The following is a 23010-nucleotide window of genomic DNA, read 5'->3' on the forward strand; positions in this document are numbered from 1 at the left end:
AAGAAGTGAACTACAATATTAGACCCTTTTAACTTATTTTTTTAACAATAATAATAAAAACTTTCTAGCGCTGTTAGGTGCAAAAAAAATCAATGATTTCAAGAATATAGTTGAAATATTTTGAGGAAAAAAAAGTTGTAATATTTCCAGAATAAAGTCATTAATATGAGAGAAAAGGTCAAAATATTTTAAGATTGTACAGTGTAATATTTGATGAGATGAGCTGACAGGTATATATCACGTTTTTCTCAAAATGTAAATTATTTTGTAAAAATGGTGACATTGAAGAGGCACTAGAAGTGGGAAGTTAAAATGACTAATCTACTGTGAGGAATGTGTGCTGTACTTTGTTTTATGTTTGTGACCATATTCATTTTACACCTTTTTTTCCAAATATTTTGCCTTCCTTCATGCCCTGCTGCTCCGTCTGGTTTCCCTCCAGTGAGAAAGATAAACAACTATATTGTGTAAATTATTTATTTTTTGCCTGAGCTGTTAACGTCATCCTGACCTCCCTCCGTCTCTCCACGTGTCTTCCCTCCTGAGAGCAGCGTTATCTCCAGATGAAACTCTCCTCCGCACAGGAAGTGGACGCCATCAGGAGCGTCTCTGACAGGAAGTCAGTTTACAGTGTTATAAAGAAAGAAAAAGCTGAGCCAAGTGGGCCGATAATGGGTCATCCCATTCAAAATAAAACTATTCAAAACTTCTCTGTACATTTCCCAAACAAAGTGATGCTTTCTTCCTTCCTCTCCTTCTGGATCGTACAGTATGTGCCCGGTCAGGAAAAACAATCGATCTCAGAGCAGATCATCTGTCTGAATAAAGACAGAAACAGTCAGTGGGGAGAGCCCTTTAGGAAAATATTGTACACGTGCGATCAAACACCTCGGAAATCATCCGATTCTGATTCTGAAGTTCAAGAACTTTTAAACCACAGGTGTGTCCACTCCACAGGTCAAAGGTCAAAGAGAAACCGTTCTCCATCAGGAATAAAGAAGTATAAAATCGTATTGCTTTTGAGAGGTGAGACAGACGAGAGGAAGATTAATTATGAATTACTAAGAAGCTTCCTGACAAAGAACCAACAAAGTTTAAACACTAAATCAAGTAAATCAACAAAAAGATGTATCTGCAACTGCTTTGATTGTCGATTAATCGTCAATGGTCTCAATGGTTTAGAACTTGTATGGAATTGGAAAATGTATAAATAAATACATTTTTCTTAAGTTCGAGCATTTTCTCTGTTTTATATATCGTAGTAAACTGAATATATTTGGGACTGTTGGTCGGACAAAACAAGACATCAGCAGACGTCGCCTCTCTGACTTCAGGAGACATTTTTCAACATTTATTATCATTTTATAGTTCACACAATTAATTTACTATTTAAAGATTTGAAGATATCTTTGGTTTGTGGACTAAACAAGACATTTTTCATTATTTTCTTCTTTCATTTCATAAATGAATGTGTGCTGTAGATTAATGTTAATCTAGATTAATGGTTTGGTCTTTAAAATGTCAGAAAATAGTGAAAAATGTCCATCCCAGTTTCTCAAAGTCGAAGGTGAATGTCTTGTTTTGTCCAAAATCCAAAGATATTCAGTTTAATTTGATATAAAACAGAGAAAAGCAGGAAATCTCCATCTTTGAGAGGTTGAAAACAGCATTTTCTGCCATTTTCGCATGAAAAATTACTTAAACGATTACCGAAATCTGATTTTTCTGTCGACTGACTACTCGATTAGTCGACTAATTGTTGCAGCTCTAATGAAAATAAACAGCCCTACACCAAACACTGGCCACATACTCGTCAACGAGGTTTTAACTGAGTTACTAAACCCTTTTCAGTCGGTAAAAGACAAAACAACACTGTTGTGTTCGTTGCCTTTAAATGCTGGAAAAAAATCAGTCGTCCAAAAACATACTTGTATGGTTCTTTGTCTGAACTCTTAATAATAATAACGGCATTAATAAAAATGTAAATATAAGACACAGGTCGTTTATCAGTAGCCGTCAGTGGCGTTTTCAGTCCTTCAGAAGCCACTCACTGTTTACTATGAATTAAGCTGGTGGAGGAGGAGGAGTGGATGTTTGGCTCAGTGCGTCCTGGGATCAGGAGGAGCCGTCAGATTTGACTTTAAATAAATCTAAAAGAACAGAACAGAGAGATATCACTCGCCACAGGAACAGCTGAATAGCTCCCGGCTGCTCCTAGTACATCCTGAACCCAACCTGAGCCAACGATGGGGGAAAAACTGATAACACGTCAGCATCCAGGTCAGCTTGTAGGCTTTAATTCACCTCAGTCCTGACCCAGAGGGCTACAGAAAGGGGTTCTGGATGAGACATCTGGTCTGACAACAGCATTAAGTGAACATTTAGAGGGTCACTTCACTGTTTCAACGACTGACTGAACATCCAATCAGGAGAGCTGAATGTAGCTGAAGAGTAACGGGACCCCGAAGAGCACGTTGAAGCCCACCGCCCCGTAGACGATGTAGCGGTACGGCAGCTCCACCTCCATGTGCTGCCTGGCCTTCCTCACGTCCGTGCTGGGCACACCGAACACCCAGCACACCAGCGGGATGGTCAGGGCCTTCATCAGTGCCCGCGTGGCCATCAGCACCAGCACGCCCAGGAGGACCCGCAGCAGGGCCATGCCCACCAGGCCGGCGCTGAGGGCGGGCATGGTGAAGGGCAGCTGGTCAAGCGGCGGGTCGGGTATCAGACCTGTGAGGTGGTTGACGTGGGAGGCCAGCGCCACGCCGGCGCCCGTGCCAAGGATCTGAGCAGTGTCGCCCCGCGAGGTGCTCCAGGTGTCCAGGGTGAAGGAGAAGAGGCCCAAGGCCAGGTGGAAGGAGATGATGATGAGCGGGGCGTAGCGGTGCGTCAGGTTGAAGCCGTCGATCAGGTCCAACGCCGGCAGGAAGAAGAGCAGGATGAGGACGCTGTACAGGACGCCGACGATGACGTCCTGGAGGAAAAACAAACAGAGAAACAGAAGGTTAGGGACGCCATTATCCAGACTCTATCACACAGAGGTCAGGGTTATGTTTAGGGGCAGAATATATGAGTGCAACTGCCGACCAGACACTAGGAGACTTTGAAAAGACTTATCAATGGAGATCACGGGAGCGCGCCGCAGCTCTAGCAAAACTCTTGTGATTTTATTCCAACGTTGGAAATATGTCTGCGACAGTGAAATCGCTTGAAAAGTTGTATTATTTTCCATATTAGTCCGTATTATTTATCAAATTACACTTAGGAACGATCTTAAGAGCCAACGTCAAAGTAAGAAAGACATATTTATTTGTTATACTAACAACCGAGTCTGGTAATAACCTTTAGGAGCAACTCTCAAGTGATCAACAGCCAATCAGACACAAGTATTAAACCTTTCCTAGATATTACATCTGAATAATAAACCTGGACGTTTTGTTGTGTAGATATTTATTTCCTGCTGATGGATAAAGGAAGTTGAGGACAGGAAGCAGGACATCAGTGAGCTCAAAGTGGCGGTGATCTCTGGACTCAAACACAAAGGTCATCTCAGTCGATTATTTATTGACCCGAGCAGCAGACTGACAGTTGGCTTCCTGCTCCAACGTTTACTGTACGTGTGGATTTAACCTCTTACCGCGCTGACCGAAGAACCATTTCTGATGATTCAGAGAGCAAACCCGTTGTTCTTTGTCAGCATCTCGATTATTTTTAGAGACAACCTGAAATAAGTTAAACGCTTCAGTGCCGCCATCTCAACCTGAACAACATTCACAGTTAGCTAAATGTTACCTAAATATGACTCCCTATAGTTTTTTGTTCCAAAACTAGATTTAGACATTTTCTGCATTTTTTTCTAGGATAGAGTTTCATGTTTAATCACAAAGAAAAAAGGTTTGTAGATTTTAAATTTTAAACTGCTAAAAGAGCGCTGGTATCGGATCTGTATCGGTGTGGAAACATTTGGATTGGATTGCATCCCTAGTGTGTCTTGTTGGTTTGCATGTCTGTCCCTGTATTTACCTACATGAATATCATGTAAATGAGAAACCTGGTTAATGTATTTGTAAGGGTAGAACTTCTTCTAGGGAAACTGGATGTTTTCAAAGTGTGTACTGTATGTGTGCAGCAAAGACTATGTGTGCTTACAGTGGGTGGAGGGTAACATGTAATAGTCCCTCTTCAGGCTGACTCAGGTGTGCTCAGTATTTACTTTGCTGTGTCTAAACAGTGTCTACTTTCCCAGGATGAGAAATCAATGAGGGTTTACTGTAAATTTACACCACTCTGCATCCACCGGCTGCTGCTGCTGCTGCTGCTGCTGCCTGGCAGGTTAGCCCACTTGGATGGAAATCAAGGTCCTGTTACAGTTTAAATATCTATCTGTCTGCTTAAATACACGTTGCGGTGTACATAAGCCCTGATCTCACAGTCAGTCAGTCATTAACCCGTGCTGAACGGTGAGCGCCAGAGCCGCAGTCACACGCTGGCACGCTGCTCAGCAGGAACTCGTGTCCCAGCAGACTGACTCACAGTACAAGGACGCGTTTTACTGTCTGACCTTCTAAAAGGTTACGCAGCAGCGAGATAACCAGCAGGAAACCCCTCACAGGGTTCACTGTGATTTATCACCTCGCTGCTGCCGCTGCAGACTTTTATCAGGCCTCTCTCTCTTTCTTAATGACAGTGAGTGAAAGCGTTCAGCTGCCTGTAATTTTCTCCTCCACTGACACAACTAGAGGGAGCTCTGGAACAATCTGAGCCGACTGATCTAAAAATGTCCAGAAAGAGGACGAGCGGGCGGCACGGAGCCCTGAAGGAACAGCACGTTGTAGATGCTTTTAACTTAAAGTGCTTTACAATGAAAATAAATGAGTGTATTTATGATCAGCGTGGGTGGAAACAGAGCTACTAATAACCCTCTATACGTGACTCCTGCCTGCGGTTCATGTGGAACCTTTAATGACTTAATGGATCATGTTATCAGCATCCATTAAATGATTGTATAAGCTCAATTTGTGGACGGCAAGTGAACAGTCTTCTTCCTCAAACATGCTGTCAAGTCAAATCAGCTAATGGTTATTTACATTATTGATATATGTTAATAATCTGGCCTATAAAATGTCAGAACATTTGTGAAAAAGTCCAAACATATTCAGTTGCTTATCATAGAAAACTCAGCACATTTGAGAAGCTGAAACTTGTGAATTTTTGGCTAAAAAATAATTTCAATGATTATCTATTAGGGATGCATGATGACATCGGCAGATAAAGGCTTAAAAGTTAAATAAAGAGTTTCCTGTGACTTTTGAGATCAGAAAGAGGCTGAACTGGACGTTGCTAGCTAGTTTACAGCTAGCATCTGTAAAGTCGGTACTTCAGGATGATGAATAAACACGAAATGCACAAATTGCTTTCTATGTGAACACAACTTTAGACCCTTGGAGTTGGATAACGAGGAACTCACCAAACAAACACAGAAGGGTTAAAATATACGTCTCATTTAGACTTTAAATTGAGCCTTTAAATGGAGGATGAATGTGAGTGAAAGTGCTCAGTGAGCAGTCTGGTGAAAGGTGTCCAGATGTCAACAACATCATCAGTAGCAGATCAGCTTATTTTTGTCTCCGAGTTCTTCCTGCAGAACAAAGCAGGAGGAAGTAGTTTCATCGGGCAGGATGATTTCCAGAACACATTAAGCGCCTGGCAGGCCTGGCAGAGCAGACCGCTAATGGCTCGCCATGTGTCGGAGCTCCACTCCCTGAAACAACAACAGTCCCCCATGTGGGCCGACCGCGGAGCCTCCAGAACAGACTTCAGACTGTGTTATCAGCTGGAAACGAACTCTGTGCACGTCGACCTACAGATCTGATCCGTCTCATATTACTTCAGTTTTGAGGTCTCGACCCAAATGTTGTGTTTCTGAGATCACTGTTTAAACAAATCTAGAAAACATTAAGCTGCTGTCAGTGGTGATTTATGCTCTTAAACCCTTACAATTCCACTCCTTCTCGGAGTCATAACTCTCTCAAATGGGAACACACAGACATTATACACATATATTAATATTCCGTGTTACTTACACTTTCACAAGGATGTCATTATCTCAGATGAATGCAAAATAAACCTCCATAAATGTGCATAGAAATCACAGATGAAAAGACACTACGTATAACTGCAGAACTTGCCTGAGAATCGTTTTAACTTGTCATCTGTGAAATAAAGAAACAAAAAGCCTAAAGTTCAAAGTTTAAACCCAGATGATGTAACTCACTGTTATATATAAACTTTTAAGTCTAGTAAAAGATCTCAAATATATCTGAATTACAGGGATTTTTCCGAGCTGATGCAATGATAATTGCATAATAAATAGCATCTTTGGTTTGAATATTTCACCCATTACTGTAGAAGTATGACATAGTCTGGATTAAGAAGCAGATGCAGATTATACGTGCATGTGGAAAAATATGGTTTCTTTGAGTTTACTGAATACTTAAGGGGAACTTTTAGGGAAGACCAGAGTTTAAGGGATTATAAAGATCTTACAGATAAACTGACATCACTAGTTACTGATGGAAAGTAACACTGATTGAAAACACAAGCCTGGGCTGAAATGTAAAAACAAATGACCATGACGAAGAGCAGCAGGAGTTTCTGCGTTACAGACGGATGATTTTATCCAGACAGAACCACGAGTGGTCACATTCATGCTTTGCATGGCATGTGGGGAAAACGAGGAGGAGGAGGAGGAGGAGGAATGGGCTGAGGGAGAGGAAGAAGAGAAGGACATGCAGAGTACAAACTGTAACAGGAAGAAATAGTAAAAGTCTAATTTGTAGGAAGGAAACAGGTGGTTAACAGACAAACAATGCACTCGACTGATCTATTTTTAGTGTTTGGACCGTGTTATATCCTCTGATGCAGAACGTCAACAAAAATCGCACCAAAATTACATTTATATAACCACAATAACACACGGTAAAGCCCTAGAAATTTGCTGCTCTAAGTTAAATAATGTGTCAATGATTGGAGTCCTTGGATGATGACAGCATTTTAACTTGCACTGCACTGTGATGTTGTTCCTTTTTTCTGCTTTACATATAAAATAATGGCCAAATTTCTGCATTTTTCTTTTCTCTAGTCTTTATGTGCATATTTGTAATTGAGGTATGTAACGGAAAATAATCGGATTACATTACTTTTATGTTGTGATACTCGGATTAGGTCACTTGTTACACTTTTTAACAGCTAATTAGTGATTTTATCGGATTACATTTTTAAAGTAACCCTCCCAACCCTGGTTAAACGCCAGGACGGATGAGGCGTGCCTCGAGCTGCAGGATGACTCAGGTCTGAGTCCTATAAATTACTCATTGAACTGTAAATCTAATTAACTAATGAATGATTAATGACACCTTTTCAAGTCAGGCCAGAGGAGAAAACAGGAATATTATTTCTGTTGGGATGGTCACAGATGGAGCAGATGATCTGGTGAGTATATATTAGCCACGACACCACCTGCAAGCAGCCACAAAAGGCCCTTAAAGAACGTCTCTGATGTGGCGTTACCTTCTGCATGTTTGTCTGGGAGGACGGCCAGCGTACTGTAACGTCTGCCTTCCATCAATCCCTTCAACACAGCTGTGACCATGGGGAATGTTGCCACGGCGACAGACAGCCCAACCCCGGGATTGACATCATTTCCCAGTGAATGAAATTACCACAAACAACGTTAACGAGACCGACGCGTGGACAGAAGAACCCACACCCACACATCTGTGGTGACTGTTTGAATTATCTGCCAGAAGATTTTTGGTCCCAAAAATAACACTTATAATATAATCTGAATTCAGGGTCTTTAACCTCTCGGCTCTCTCGACTTTAACTTTGTTTTTTCTTTTTCTTTTATTCATTGACTTTATCAGCGCAATACTGAACAATGATTTTCACTTTATATGCTGCTTTTTTGTTATTGGTGACCTCTTGACAACCCTTTCAGAGTCTGTTTTAACCCATGGGTGGGTTGCCACCCAGACTTTGAGAGATATGTAATGCTGTAGGGCATCAGGAGTAAACACACCCATTCAGGGGTGTAACATGATGTTTTCCATGACATACAGCAGTGATCTTATCCAGCCAAATCCCTGCTGTCGGCAAAAACTACAATCTACTAGTTACGAGAGAGCAGCAGATAAAAAGTTGCAGGAGCAAGTTTTTGCAGGCATGGGTCGGGATATTCCTCAGTGCTTTTCCAGTAAGAATTGAGAGATGTCTTAACCGCTTATACGTATCTGCAGTGACTGAGCAGAGATAGATACAAGCCCGAGCACGTTGAGGACAGGATGCATAGTACAGATTAGCTGTGTGTGGTAAAAGGTAGTAGAGCTGGAGAAGCTCTGCTCAAATCCCAAAAGAGAGAAGATTAAGTTCCAAAATGCTAAATGCTAAACACTGGACTGACCCCTGGGAAACAGTAGAACATTTCCTCCAATAATAACAATCCCTGCTGGGTGTAAATGAGTAGCAGACACCTGGCCAGATGTCTGCTACAGCTTATAAAAAGCTGAAGCAAAACAAGTAATTTGAAGACGTCATCTTGGGCTTTGGGAAACACTGATCGTCATTTTTCACCATTTTATAGACCAAACAACTAACCGATTAATCAAGAAAATAATCAACAGATTAATCGACAAGGAAAATAATCGTTAGTTGCAGCATCTATCTATCTATCCATCTATCTATCCATCTATCCATCTATCCATCTATCTATCTACATTAGCGAGCAAAGTCGTGCTGATCTGAGGCAACAGAAAATGCACAGTTAAGTGTTGATTATTACAGTAAAGTCTTCCACACCTTTTTGTATGAAACTGTTAAACTAGCCTGAAAAAGTGACCAAATTCACATTCACAAGTACGTGTGGTTGATCTGGGTGTCGTTACTTCTACAGTTACACAGGTGATTGTGTTGCTGACATCAGAGCCTGACGCCAGCTCAGCTCTGGAGCTGACGTGACCGCTGGTCGGATACCGTTTCCAACGTGTCAGCTATCGTGTTCAGACGGACAGAATGACGACAAAACTGGCACTGCAGGTGGCGAGGCCGACACCATCTGTGTGTGTGTGTGTGTGTGTGTGTGTGTGTGTGTGTGTGTGTGTGTGTGTGTGTGACGTACCAGGACCGAGTGCATTCCCATGTAGATTCGGCTGACACAGACCAGCAGACACCAGCAGAGAGCCAAGCTGAAGCCCAGTGAGAACGGGTACTGTGGAGGTGAAAGGAGACACTTTTTTAACAACAACAACAAACACCATGGAGGTTAAACTAATTAGGCACATGACAATGACTTTTAATGAATAATATCCTTTTTTGATTTAATAATAAATCCATAACATGCAAGGTATTCAATCATGGACAACACAGTTATTGGAGCCCTAAGTGTATTAAAATTGCTTTTGTTTGACCATCAGCCAAAAGAAACCCAAAAGGTATTGAATTAAATTACAATGACACAAATAAATATTCATATTTGATAAGTTGTAACCAGCAAATGTTTTTCATTTTATCTGACAATAATGACAATAACGCAATGATGAAACAATGCAGCTTTCTAACTTTTAAGGAAAGTGGAGGAAGGAAATGCATTTGTATTTAGCGTCTTTTGAGGCCCTCTTAGCAACTTCTAAAAAGCAACTTGCAACAAATTTAGCGATTAATCATGGACAATCATGTGATTAATCGTGATTGAATATTTTAATTGATTGACAGCCGTAGTTTTTAATATACGGTTAAGCGCATGTCTACTCTGCTTTGTCTTTGTTCTGCACCCAGTGACTCCATGCTATGTAATTCATACCTTTATTCGTTAATGAGTCTGTACATCAAAGCTGATCTGTCAACCTCCTGCATGTTTATTGATTTGACCTGCTGATTACAGTGATAATAAAATGATTGTGTGTGCTAGAGTCTTTGTTCAGTGTGCAGATTGTAACAAGCATCGATAACACGTCGCAGTGATGTAGTGGACACGATGTGCAGCGGACCTAATAAATATTTCAGCAATTCTGCTGTTTCTTTATTAGATGTACTCGTCGTCCTGTAGCGGGGAGGAGCGGGAGGGGAAGAGGGTTCACACTGCAGTGTAAAGTGTCTAAAGTCAGGTTGTTTTCCCCTCATGTGACTCAGATATTTCATGTTTCTTCTAATCAGTGTAAAACTGCAAAAAGCTGCACTGACTCACAGTTCCTCAGTTTGGATCTGGGTCACATGAATACATGGATTAAAATCAGATCCAGAGCCATGAGACCTGCATGTGATGTGAGAACTCAACTCAGCAGTCAATTTTATGTCATTCAACCGTCTGCGGCTCGTCTGGGCAACGTCAGCATGATGAACAGAGAAAACCAGAAAGAACCAAAACTCACAAACTGAACAAAATCAAAACGTATTCAGTGCCACCCACATGTGTTTCATACAAGGGCAGTTTGGAGATCCTTTAGTACACTTAACAACCTGACATCCCAAAGTCCCTGGTCCACACCAAGTAAGGGATAATGTACAGCGAGCCGGTCATTGTTGTGAAATAAACCCTGACAGGGCTATGCGGCATGTCTTGCATCGCCCTGAAGGGGTTTATATCACAACATGGACCAGCTAGCTGTACATTATCCTGCTTATGACACAGCTACTTACTTAAGAAATCAATAATATGACACAAAAATAGTTTGCCAGAGTCCGACATCAGACCTGCGCCCATAACAACGCTCTGATATAAAGAAATAACAGACTTCAGAACAGACTCGAGTATTCAACAAAAAGGTCTTTAAACACCGGGGCGTGACGAATAAACAACATGAAAATGCGAAATACTCGCCTGCAAATATTATACATCCAGGGCTTTTATTATAAAAGGTAAGAACGGAACGAGTGGATCTGGTCTGCGCTGCCATTTGTCAAGGTTGTAAAGAGTAATAAAGTTTTCCGTTTTGGTTCAGACTACGGAGCCTCTGTGTTGTTGTTTCATAAATATAGGTGTTATTCAATCGGTTTTGAACAACGTGATTGGATGATGACTTTATTCGCGGTGCGAAAGCTCAGGAAATCAACCTTGTTACGGAAAAAAGTATGTTGGTTTTTCAACGCGTAATATTTGCGTTCTGTGTGAAAGTATTCATGGGAAAAACAGTTGGAAAAAAATATTTTGAAGTGCGAATTAACCGGTGTGTAAAGGCCTTAAGGCTGTAACTAATTTCCTTGATTAATCAAATTATCATTTTGTCAGTAAAATATCAGAGAACAGGGAAAATGCCAATCACAATGTCCCGCAGCTGAGGGGGACGTTTTTAAATTACATGTGTTGTCTGATCAACAGTCTAAAACCCAAAGATTTTCAGTTTATTATCACATAAAACAATTGAGAGGCTCAAACAAAAAGGTACATTTGGCATTTAAGAATGAAAAACTTATGACGTTAATCACATGATCAAAACAGTTGCTTGACAATACAAATGTTCTGTCAGTTGGCTGATTGTTACAGCTCTAAAATAAAGCTGCATATGAGCAGTGACGTGCAGGTCTGCAGTGTGAACGCAGCCAGAAAGAGAGAAAAGAAAATGAGTGACAGCGGAGCCAGGAGAAAGAGACGACGGATGAAAGCTGCTGAGGTTTGCACACTTGTTAAAAGCCTTTTGTTCCCTTCATTGTTGTTGAGACAGCTCAGATTTCCTCTGACAGACCAGAATTACATGACAAATCCCAAACCATCACTGGGACTCCGTCCCACACCTCCAGCCTTCAGGGGGGAACGTTGCATCAGAGCTGTGTGATGGAGGTCGATGCTAATTAAACAGGACACTGGTTTAATGCTACTAACAGATGTTAGCTACAAATAAGGTTAAAATGTAAGACTTTATCATATGTATCTGTGTCGGATGTCTCCCGGCAGTCAGTGTTTCAAGGTCCCTGAATTAACACTGTAAACTGATAGACGGCCATAACAACGATGTTCATGGGTCATTTTACAACCTGCATTAGCCTGATGGACAAAAAGATAGCAAGCTGTTTTACTGCCAGCGCTGGCTGCTGCTGCTGAATTTTATTGGACTAATGTATTTCTGTAACACAGAGATAACCTTTACTCCAAATAACGGCTGCTTATCTGCCAAAGAGGTCGCTAGAGAAGTACACAAACTGACCACAGCTCAGATTTACCTGCAATCATGTGCTAATTTCACAGCTTGTGCTGCTTAATGGAAAATAAAATAAAGATTATTCACAAATTTTACTGTCAAATAATTTATCCACACTTTCTGTTCTGTTTCTGTACACTTTTTTCAGTTCAAATAGTTTTCAAAACTTGTGCTAGAGTTTGGTGCATTCATCTTTTGTGCTATTGTTCAACTCTGTAATATTTAGTTTTGGTGTCTAGTGTTTTGTTTTTTATGACTGTCCTCAAATAATTTGTTTTGTTAAGCAATTTAAATTTATGCTGTGTGGTAAACCCAAAGACAATATTCCACACTGTGGAATATTGTCTTTGAAACAAAACTCAGATATATATTTTGAGCTTCTGACCCATTTCAAGCAAAAGCAGTTAGTGTCAACAATAATTTGCAGCTATGCTAGCGGTGTGGCTCTAAGGATGGCAATGTCGGTCCACCGGACTGAAATATCTCAACATCCAAACCAGTCGCCAGAAAAAATGTTGGCATTGTATGTTTCTGCAAACCATGGATACGTTGAATGTTGACGTTTCTGAACCAAAATCACGTTTCATAAATACGTTTCATATCAGTCTCATAAAGATCATGGTTTGTGTTCAAATAATAATACAACAGCATAAAATAACAAACGTAGCAACGGAAGAAAAACACATAGTTAGGTTTAGGAAAGAAGTATATGGTTGGGCTTAAAACTACTACGTTTGTACAGTTCAAATTAAACTGAACTCACTTCCTCCCACAGTCCAACGACATGCAGGTCAGGTTAATTGTTGACTCTAAATTGCCCGTAGATGTGAGCGTGTCTCACTGTCTCAATGTGTCAGCCCTGCGATAGTGTGGCAACCTGCCCTATTTACATTTTAGCCATTTAGTCTGCAAACAGAAAAATCGTACTCAAGGTCTCCCTCCCTCAGTCGATCGCAAGCTGCTGCGTCAAATATGTGACTGTCTGGTTTAAGTCAGACCGACTCCTGGGAGACTCTCCTACAGGTGTCTCTACAACCACTGGGCTTCAGTTCAAAGTGTCAATTATAAACCGAGACCTTTCAGAAATGAGGTCAGTGCGGAAGGAGGTTCTGGTTGAGAAACAGGCGTCTTTATGTGAGTGGATTATCTGTGAAGCCGGGTCAGACGCAGCCGCCCGACATGCTCAGACCAACGCTGTGTTTGGAGAGTGTGAGGGGAGGGATGGGGGCAGGGCGAGGATACCATCAGCGGAGATGTTGTCCAAACAGCGTCCTGTGTCCAAACAGAGGATGTGTTCCCGGGTCCCACGGCCGTGTTTGCACGCTCGCTTTGGCCTCGCGCCTGTGACCGCGGCGGTCGCCTCGTGCAAAGTTTTATGGACGTGGTGTTTTTTTTGTGTGGCTTGTGGTTCTCTGCACACTGCTCATTGACTGTTAGCCTCAGTGTTGGGTTAGATCTGCGCTCCCTCACGTGACATATACTGTAAACTGAACACACACGCACACACACACACCAAACCACACAGCTCCCAGGGTGTGCTGTGTTTGACTTTCAATGCTGCCAAGATGTAAACTCGTTGGGTTTGAGGCTACGCACAAGTTGTGAACATCCTTCTTATGTTGGAAGTCGATAATACCGCAGAAAAAGACCTAATTACTTTTTATTACGATATGTTTGATTTGGTAACTAGAGACTCCAACTTCACACATTTGCAGCTCAAAATGTCAACAGGAGAAAAAACGTCATAATAATCTCTACTTTTGAAGGAAACAGAAATGATTTTAGGTTGATATTCATCTGCAATTTGAATGAGAACACAATGTAGAAGTCAGGGTGGGCGTTAGGAAATGCTATACAGTTAAACTCATTCATGGTCGCAGGAAAAAGCTGCACTGTTCCCACCTAATGTTCCAGCTCAAGGGAGAGGAAGTGTCACACAAAGCCTGTTTACCATCATGTTTTCTGCTCTGGCTCTACTGGGCGACATTATGAGACTTCATCCAACTTTTCATCTGGTTTAATCTGCTCTCCATCACTCTTTCCCTCCACCTCTCAAGGTTATTTTCTCCTCTTTTATCCCTCACTTTTCTGTATTAATCTCCTCTTCTCTCCATCTCTTGCCCTCTAGTCTCATCTTGTCTTATCTCCTCTCATCTACCATCTAATCTTTTCTCTACTTCCTCCCTCCCTTTGACTTCTCTCACCTCCTTGAGTTGCTCTTTTCTGTTTTCTGTCCCTCGTCCCCTCTCTTATTAAACTCTTACCAGTATCTTCCATAGAGAGAGACATCTGGCACTAGTTAATGTCTGAGCTGGAGGAGGGCGCTGGGATGGGAGGAGGACTGTCTCCCTGTGGCCCATCTGAATCCAAACATTCTTGCTTTGCTGAGACAAGTCAGCTGAGGCAGCGATACACAGCAGGAAAACTAACAGAGAGACTACGGCGAGCAGCAGGGGACGTGAAGGACATCCTCCTCTGGTCAGAAGAATTAACAGTTATCTGTCAATCTCTTAATTAGTTCAGTTTTTGAATTGAATATGGCGCCTTTACAATTCCTGACACTTTGTAGAAATACTTCTAAACTGCTATTTTTGTATTATGCAAGAAAAAAATGTTTTGGAAATATGGTGAAAAATGTTTAAAGAAGAAATAAAAACTATCTCTGTTGGAATATTTTATTTTATTTTCTTGCCATCAAAATCTATATCAGTTTAAGGGTACGCTATGTTTAGAATATTTTCGACAGTTTATCTTGCCGTGAGACAACCATACAGTCTAGATTTCCGACGGGGAACTGAAGCCGTTATCGATGCTCTCGCCAAAGCAACCAGACTCCATTGAAAAAAACTGTAATTTTACCTCGCAGAACATGGGAGTTGCTGGTCTACCGCTTCCTCGATCGGTTAGTTTGTTTGTGCTATTGTGTGACTTTGGTGAATCCGAACTAACCAATCAAGGCTGCAGTAGACCAGAAACTGTGTCCTGCGAGGTAAAATTACTTTTTTTTCCCCAATGGAGTCTGGTAGCTATGGCGAGAGCATAGATGGGTACAACAGCTTCAGTTCCCTGTCAGAAAGGGCTGTCTGACTGCAAGGTAGAGCGGTGAATTACAGTGAAGTACTTTTCATAGGTCTGCGTAAGAACAGTAAATGAGAAGAGCCTGAACAATGACATGTGAGGCCAAAATAAACGTGAGAGCATCAGGTTCAAAAGGTGAGACAGACAGTCTTATCTGGTGTTCCTGGGTCAGCAGTTTGTATTTTAAGAATAGAGATTGTTTTGTTCAAAGTGTTTAACAAAGACCTGTCAAATTTGAGAGCTTTTCTGAAATGTCATACGACTCCTCGTGTGTTTCCAAACTGAGGTTGACGAGTGGAGAAAGACCCGTGAGGAGAAATGTGAGAGCTACAGACACTAAATCAGTCTTATCTTGAAGCCCCACACTCGGAGGTCAGGGGTCGGCTCTCTTATCTCCTGCTCTGGCAGACAGACGGGGAGGCACAGAGTCGTAAATCAATCTCACCCCTGCTCTGCTCTCGCCCGCCGTGATTCAAGCAACACAATACAGGGATCCCACGCAGTTTTCTTTTCAAAACTCTGGGCTTTTTTCCCCACACCCACACCAAAATAATGACTGTTGAACATGAAACAACAATTGGAGAAGATGACAAGGCATTATGGGAATTTTACTTAACAAGAAGTGGTAAACAGTGCAGTGTCTCTGGCCTACAAGTGCAGATAATTGTTGCAGAGGAGTCGTCAAATCAACAAGGAACATGTTCCTTTCTTTGCTGGAAGCGTTGTACAACTGTGCACATTTTAAGTACAACAACAATGTATCCTCATACAACGTATCCTCATACAACGTATCCTCATACAACGTATCGTATGATATCTTACGAAAAGTTATTTCTCATTTTTCGGGAATTTTCCTACGAATATCCACATGTCACACTCGTCACATGCATACAGTCTTTTCAAAATAAAAGTTTGTGTTTTGGGTTAAAATAACTCCAGAAGTTGCGTAACTTGCGTAACTACGAAAGTCAACGTTGACTTCTGGTTTCACACGGGATACGAACGGCGTTCTCCTGGGCGAAAGTCAGGTGGGTTTTTTTTTTACCCACCCATCCATCCCGACCTCCTCCCTACCAAAGTGTACAGCCACTGCCGCCATTTTGGACTGAAAACCCTTAATATATTTATAATATTTTATTGTTCATCACAAGCCATTTCAGTAGAATATGATAATAGAATAGAAATAATATTGTTTTACTTTTGTACGGCACTTTTTAGGCGGACGTTTTACTGGCGTCTGGTAGTCGCTTTCAGTCCAAAATGGCGGAAGCGTAGCTCTGCTGCTGGGTGTTGAACAACTGATTTTCAACTCTTGGCAATATACGTTCTTTGTTCCTGCGCGGTGTTCATGATTATATGGATTAAATGCATATTGATTTTGTGGGATATATACAAATTACAGTTCATTATTTTTCGTAAGTATAGCTAGGAACGGCGCATGAGAACAACAGGGGCAAAATTTATCGTTACAATTAATTGTTTCGTCTATAAAATGTCATAAAAGTGCTCGTCGCAATTTCCCAGAGCCCAAGATGACGTCTTCAACTTGTTTATTTTGTCCATCAACCCCAAAGATATTAAATTTACAATAATAGAATAGATAAAAAGCAGCAAATACTCATATTGTTGTGGCTAAAACCAGCAAATGTTTGGTATATTTTTTTGCTAGAAAAATGACTCAAACAAAAATACAAATGTTCTGCCTTAACGATAAAATCAACATATTGTTCCAGAAATGTGCCATAAAGTCTGAGGAGCAGGATAAACTTCCACACAGTGGCTGAATTCTCCTCATCTATCAGTTCTATGAGAATCAAATGGACTTCCTGCAGTTCGTTGATCACGTTCCTCTCAGTGTGGATGCACAGTGAGACAATGGAAGTGGACTAACACAGACTTTCTGTTGGCTTTTACAGACTGGACACAATAGAGTGTTGTTCCTCCTGAGTGAATAGGAGGAGATGAGGAGTAGAACAGCAGAGAACAGGCTGTTAAAACTAAAAACGCCTGCATGCATGTTATTACAACCGTCTGGGACCCTTCCGAACTTGGCCAAAGTTGAGGAAGTGGTGAAAGTTTGTTTGAATTTGTAGCCACATGTGTTAGCATGCTCAATTAGCATAAATGATTGAGCTGTTAACATGCTAATTTGCAGAATTTTAAATGCCAAATGTCACCATGTTAACATCCAACAGGTGTTAGCATTTAGCACAACATACGGCTGAGTCAAAGCACAACGCAGGCGGACAAAATATTTTCATAAATCAATGAATCTGCCGCCTATTTTCGCTGTATATTAATCATCTTTTTTGCCCTATAAGATGTCAGAAAATAGTGAAAAATTTCCATCACAATTGCTTGTTTTGTCTGACCAAAAGTACAAAATCCAAAGATAATCAAACATAAATCTAAGTGTATATATTGTATATATTGTCATATCCACCTACCTCATGTATATAAAGCAACCTGTTAAATGAATCATCCAATATTTATGCCAGCACTCTTTGCATTCTGCATCATTGCACGATTGTATTACTGTCTATATATGCCATTGTTGTTGCTGTTGTATTCTTATAGCCTACATTTTTTAGATATATTTATATCTGTACATAGTAGTCAAAGTTCATGTTTTACCTCGTTCAGCTCTGTTGTCCTTGTTTTTAGCTGTCTATATGTCTATTTTTGTGTAAGTACATTGAGAGCAACTAAAAACCGGAGTCAAATTCCTTGTATGTTTACACATGCTTGGCCAATAAAACTGATTCTGATTCTATTATAATATATAAATGACATATATAGACATTTTTGCATAAAATGTGATCCAATCAATTGATTTTATCATTAAAATTGTGGCTGTATTTTCTGTTGATCAGGCCTCTACATTTGTTATCCATCTAAAAACTTTCTTTCCTGCTGTGTAATGATCATTATATCATCACGGGACTCTTCCTTTGGTTGTAGGACTGTAGACTTTTAGCCTTGTTTTACCCACAAAGAGCTTGATTTCACTGTAGTACAAACAGTAAAGAGTCAACAAGGTGCTCGTACAGCTGAACAGCCGCTGCTGGCGTCTGTCACTGTATCCACCGGGCCGACCGCACATCAATTGTTAATGACGCAGCTTCAGAGGGCAAAGTCTCAGTGATCCTGTATCAAGAGTTGCCACTTGGCAGATGTTATCTATTGTTGTTATAGAATAGACGAAGGGGGGATGATACCATGGGCCATGTATACTAGTAGATCACAGGTTTGAGCCTAAATAAGCCAGTTTCACTGTGTCCTTGACAAGGGCAGTGAGGCAAGACAATTTCCATCTTACACTGTGGGAAATATGGACACCAAGTCACACATCCAGTAAAGTATGGAAACACTTTGGGTTTCACACATTGACAGGAAAAGCAGAGCTAGACATCACGGCTTAAGCTGCATGCTAACTCTGTCACGGACAGGAAATGTTATCGTATCGCGGTAACGTGGCGGTCGAGCCGGCCGTCGCTCTCGTCTCCGTGGTCAAACGGGCTGACGCTAGAACTGTAGCGCACCCATATACTAACATTTATGTTAAATGCATTCAAACGGCCCCGATGGAGCTGACCATGGATGGATAAAGAGAACAGAGCTGATGGGAGAGCTAGAGACCACCTTGGAGAATATATATATATATATATTTTATGAGTGTTATTGAAGGAACCTGACATCAAAGATTTTTATTGTCAATGCTTGCTTTGCAGGAACTGACTAATAAATAAAGAACCTTGAACCTTGACATGTGTTCCTGGTGTTTCTGAATGTGCAATTAAAGTGAAATGTTGTGAAACACAACAGCAGGAACTTTCTCAGTTTCTTCTGTTGAAATCAGGAGGAAGTAGCTCCTGCAAACTTTCTCTTCTCTGCCTTTTAACACATTAACAGCATGTTAATGGTCCCATATTATGTTAATTTTCAGGATCATACTTGTATTTTGTGTTTCTACTAGAACATGTTTACATGCTGTAATGTTAAAAAAACACTTTATTTTCCTCATACTGTCTGCTTGAATATACCTGTATTTACCCTCTGTCTGAAACGCTCCGTTTTAGTGCATTTCAACGGAACTGTGACTAAATTGTAACAGAATTGCGTTGCTAGACAACAGCTTGGGTCCATGTTTACTTCCTGTGAAAGTATCGAAACACTCAATCCACAAGGAAATACACAAAGCCAGTATTCAGAAACTCTGCATTTGAAACAAGCTGTCAGGATTTCTGCCCGTTTGTGATGTCACAAATATACAATATTTAGACCCTTGACACAATTTTAAATGTAAACATTCTAAATGTGTCCCAGTTTATTTCCGGTTGCAGTGTATGTGAATGTCATCACCTGACAGGAAGTACACATGGACCCAAGCTGTTTCCTAGCAATGCAATTCTGTTGCAATTCTGTCAAAATGCACTAAAACGGAGCGTTTCAGACAGAGGGTGAATACAGGTATATTTAGACAGACAGTATGAGGAAAATAAAGGGTTTTTAGAACATTACAGCATGTAAACATGTTCTAGTAGAAACACAAAATACAAGTATGAACCTGAGAATGAGCACGATATGGGACCTTTAAAGTAGATGTACATTGCTGTAACTTACGTCCCAGCGGCCGTAGGTCATGAAGAACAGGGAGAATGGGATGGCGGTGCCGGACATGGCGTGTGTGGACGGCATGCTGTACTCAGAATTGTAGAACATCTCCACTTTGACCACCGGTGGTGAAGCGGGTCGGGACCAGCCGATCACGTCCTTGGTGCACTGCCCCATATACATGACCCAGACCCAGACCATGATCAGCCTCCTGCTCACGAAGGCGTCTATGTTCCACATGATGAACGGGAAGAAGGTGATGTAGAAGAGCTCGTTGCCCAGCTCGGTTCCGAAGGTGAACATGTAGTAGAGGAAGCGGTTCTGGATGAGGAACTCCTGCCCGGCGTCGCCCGTTAGAGAGTTCTTGCGGAGGGGTTTCACGGTGCTACTCTGTGGGAGACCCGGGTCTGAGTCCGGCTGGTTCTTACTGTTCCTCCCGGTTCCGAACGTCTCTCCTCCGGCGGTCGCTGCGGACACAAGCGCTCCGTTCTGCGAAGGGTTTTCACTCTCCTCTCCTCTGTGTTTGGACTCGGTACCCCTCTTCCGAACTGTTTTCTCTCCTTCTCCAGCTCCGATGTTCTCGCTCTCGTTCTCCCCGGTGAGGTGAGGATGCTGAGCCCCGTTGTTGTGTGAGTGAGTCCGGTCTGCGTCCTTGCTGCTGCCGGTGCTGCTGCTGGTTCTGGTAAACGTCCCGTGAACACCACAAAAGCGCTGAAAACGGGCAACAAGATGCGGGTCTTGTAGGTAGTGGTACAGCTCTACTAAACGGCTACTTTTCTCCATATTTACCCCGGTGTTCTCACCACAACACACGGCTGGAAGAAGCAACACAGACTCCGCTACTTCCAGCACCAAACACTGGACCAAACTAGCTCCTCCGGCTAACGGTAGCTAGCTCCCAGCACGGCCTAAAGAAGGAGGCTGGGTAACGGGTATGTTTAAGTCAAGCTGCGTAACGCAGAGCAGATTCTACTACGCATGCGCAATACCCCAGAACTATGACGCGTGTCTTATCCTCCTTCAACAAGCCTTGGCTCGCGCAGCTAACGGTAGCTAATTAGCCCGTGCATCCTGGCGGACTGAACCGCTTTTTAAACTACAACAGCGGGTTGCATTATTTAAAATAAAAAGAAAAGATAATGATGTGTCTGGTAAAGTGATAACGGACTAACTGAACGTCTCGATTCTAGTTGGACAGCGTCCGGATGCGTTCAGTGACCCGTTAATCGGAGCTCTCTGAGTACTAATATCCAACTGACAGATCTGATCTGAGGAGCACTCAGGGGAGCGCGCCTTACATGGTGCCTTCTGGTGCTGTCGGAAATTTCGCAATTCTTTGGTGACGTTCAAATGAACGCAGGATTCAGATATATTTTTCAGATGTAAGTTTTTAGCAACCTTGATGGGAGTATTATTATACTACACATATTTGTGAATTTATATTATATTTATTTTAAATATTTGTGTATCAGAAATATATTTATTAAGCTTATTTTGTATACGTGGATTTTTTTTTTTTTATATTTATATACAATGATAACGTTTTTTTGTGTGCAGTGAAAAAGTTAGAAAACTTTCCTCACTCAAATCAGGAAATATCTCATCAAAGAAATAGTAAACAAGCCCAAGAGACCCAAACTTCTATACTCGACCACTTGACATTCAGACCTTCATGTTTACTTATTTTAATTTACAGAAAATATTTCAAAAAGAAATCTGTATGATAAAAAGCTTTCGAGGTGGGGCGCATTGGGGAGATTTGGACTCATGACCTTAGCATTCAAGCCCTGCATATAAACTGTATTAAAGTTTACTTTTAGTTTTACTTATTCTTCTTTAATGGTGACATTGAATTATGATGATTATGAAGGGCTTTTTAAAAACACATTTTATTATCATATCTACATAAGGCTTTGGTTGAAAACTGGAAATTGTGTTTTTATCATTAACTATTGAATGTTTAGCTGCAAGAACACAACAAAAAGTAGATACAAAATATTAATATAGAATATTAAAAATATCTTACGATGAAGAATAAAGAACGTTTTGTTATAAATCGACATTATTACGTCGTTCCAAGAGTCTCTCAGCTTGAGCCTCTAAAGTTTGAGTTTGGTAGGAGCACTTGAAGGCAACAGTAGATCCGGCGCGCACGCACAGTAGACGTGCTCCAGACGTCACGACGTAACGTGACCGCGCATAGTGTGCAGCCCCATTATGATGAGATAGATAGATAGATAGATAGATAGATAGATAGATAGATAGATAGATAGATAGATAGATAGATAGATAGATAGATGCATCAAAACACATAAAAACATTGTCACCTCACATACTTTATTTGATAATCAATCACCTGAAAAAAAGTTTACTGGCCCCTTTTTCAAAATAGTTTATCTTAAATATGGAATATGCATTTTCATCAAAATATAAATTCTTGTTTTAAAATATCAAGCTTCTCTTTAATAGTTGCCTGCAGTTGGAGTTGTAGTTGTTGTTGTTTTTCCATTGTAGTGATTGATTGTTATCAAGATGCACAATTTTCCAGCCCAGTGAAACTCCTGGACTGAACACGCAAAACACAGAAAGAGACACTGAAAAAGGATGAATCATTAATCGCTGTTGTTGTCAAACAGCAGATTAGTCAGCTTTATAAAGCACGCTTCGTGCCACATTAATAAAAATAATAAAATATCTTCTGACAATTTAGCAAAACTCAGTCAACTCTGTGACAACGTTGCAGCTGCTGTTAAAACCAGGACTGAAAATATGGGATATAATATCAATTTAAAAACATTCTGCTCTCTGAAATTTAGCTTTAAGACACCATTAAATCATTCACAAACTAATTATTTGGTAGCAGAAAATAAAATGTTGTGACTTCTTAGAGCTGAAGAGAAGAAGACACCATTTTCCTTTTTTTTAAACTACAAAACATGACTTCAAATCAAGCAAATAAAGATTTTTGTTAAAAATGACTTTAACCCCCTTTATTATTTTTGGTTTATAACACACTATAATGCCGTTGTATGCAAACAAAAGGACATTTTAAGTATTTATTAATGTCCAGTATTTGTTGATATGTATAACTTCTCAAATTAAGACATTTTATAGCATTATATCTGTA

The 23010-nt window shown here is 40.9% G+C and overlaps 1 protein-coding gene across 1 annotated transcript; it reads right to left on the reverse strand.

The window, feature by feature from the left end:
* Positions 1-461: 461 nt before the first annotated feature.
* sgpp1 (sphingosine-1-phosphate phosphatase 1) lies at positions 462-21153 on the reverse strand. The gene is made up of 3 exons (XM_037796776.1): positions 19893-21153; positions 9179-9268; positions 462-2977 (listed from the first exon to the last, which is right to left on the reverse strand). Exons 1-3 carry the CDS (start codon positions 20664-20666, stop codon positions 2426-2428), a joined length of 1416 nt encoding a protein of 471 aa, XP_037652704.1. The 5' UTR covers positions 20667-21153; the 3' UTR covers positions 462-2425.
* Between the last annotated feature and the right edge of the window lie 1857 nt (positions 21154-23010).

The sequence above is a fragment of the Sebastes umbrosus genome, chromosome 16, assembly GCF_015220745.1.
Source record: "Sebastes umbrosus isolate fSebUmb1 chromosome 16, fSebUmb1.pri, whole genome shotgun sequence".
Lineage (NCBI taxonomy): Eukaryota > Metazoa > Chordata > Actinopteri > Perciformes > Sebastidae > Sebastes > Sebastes umbrosus.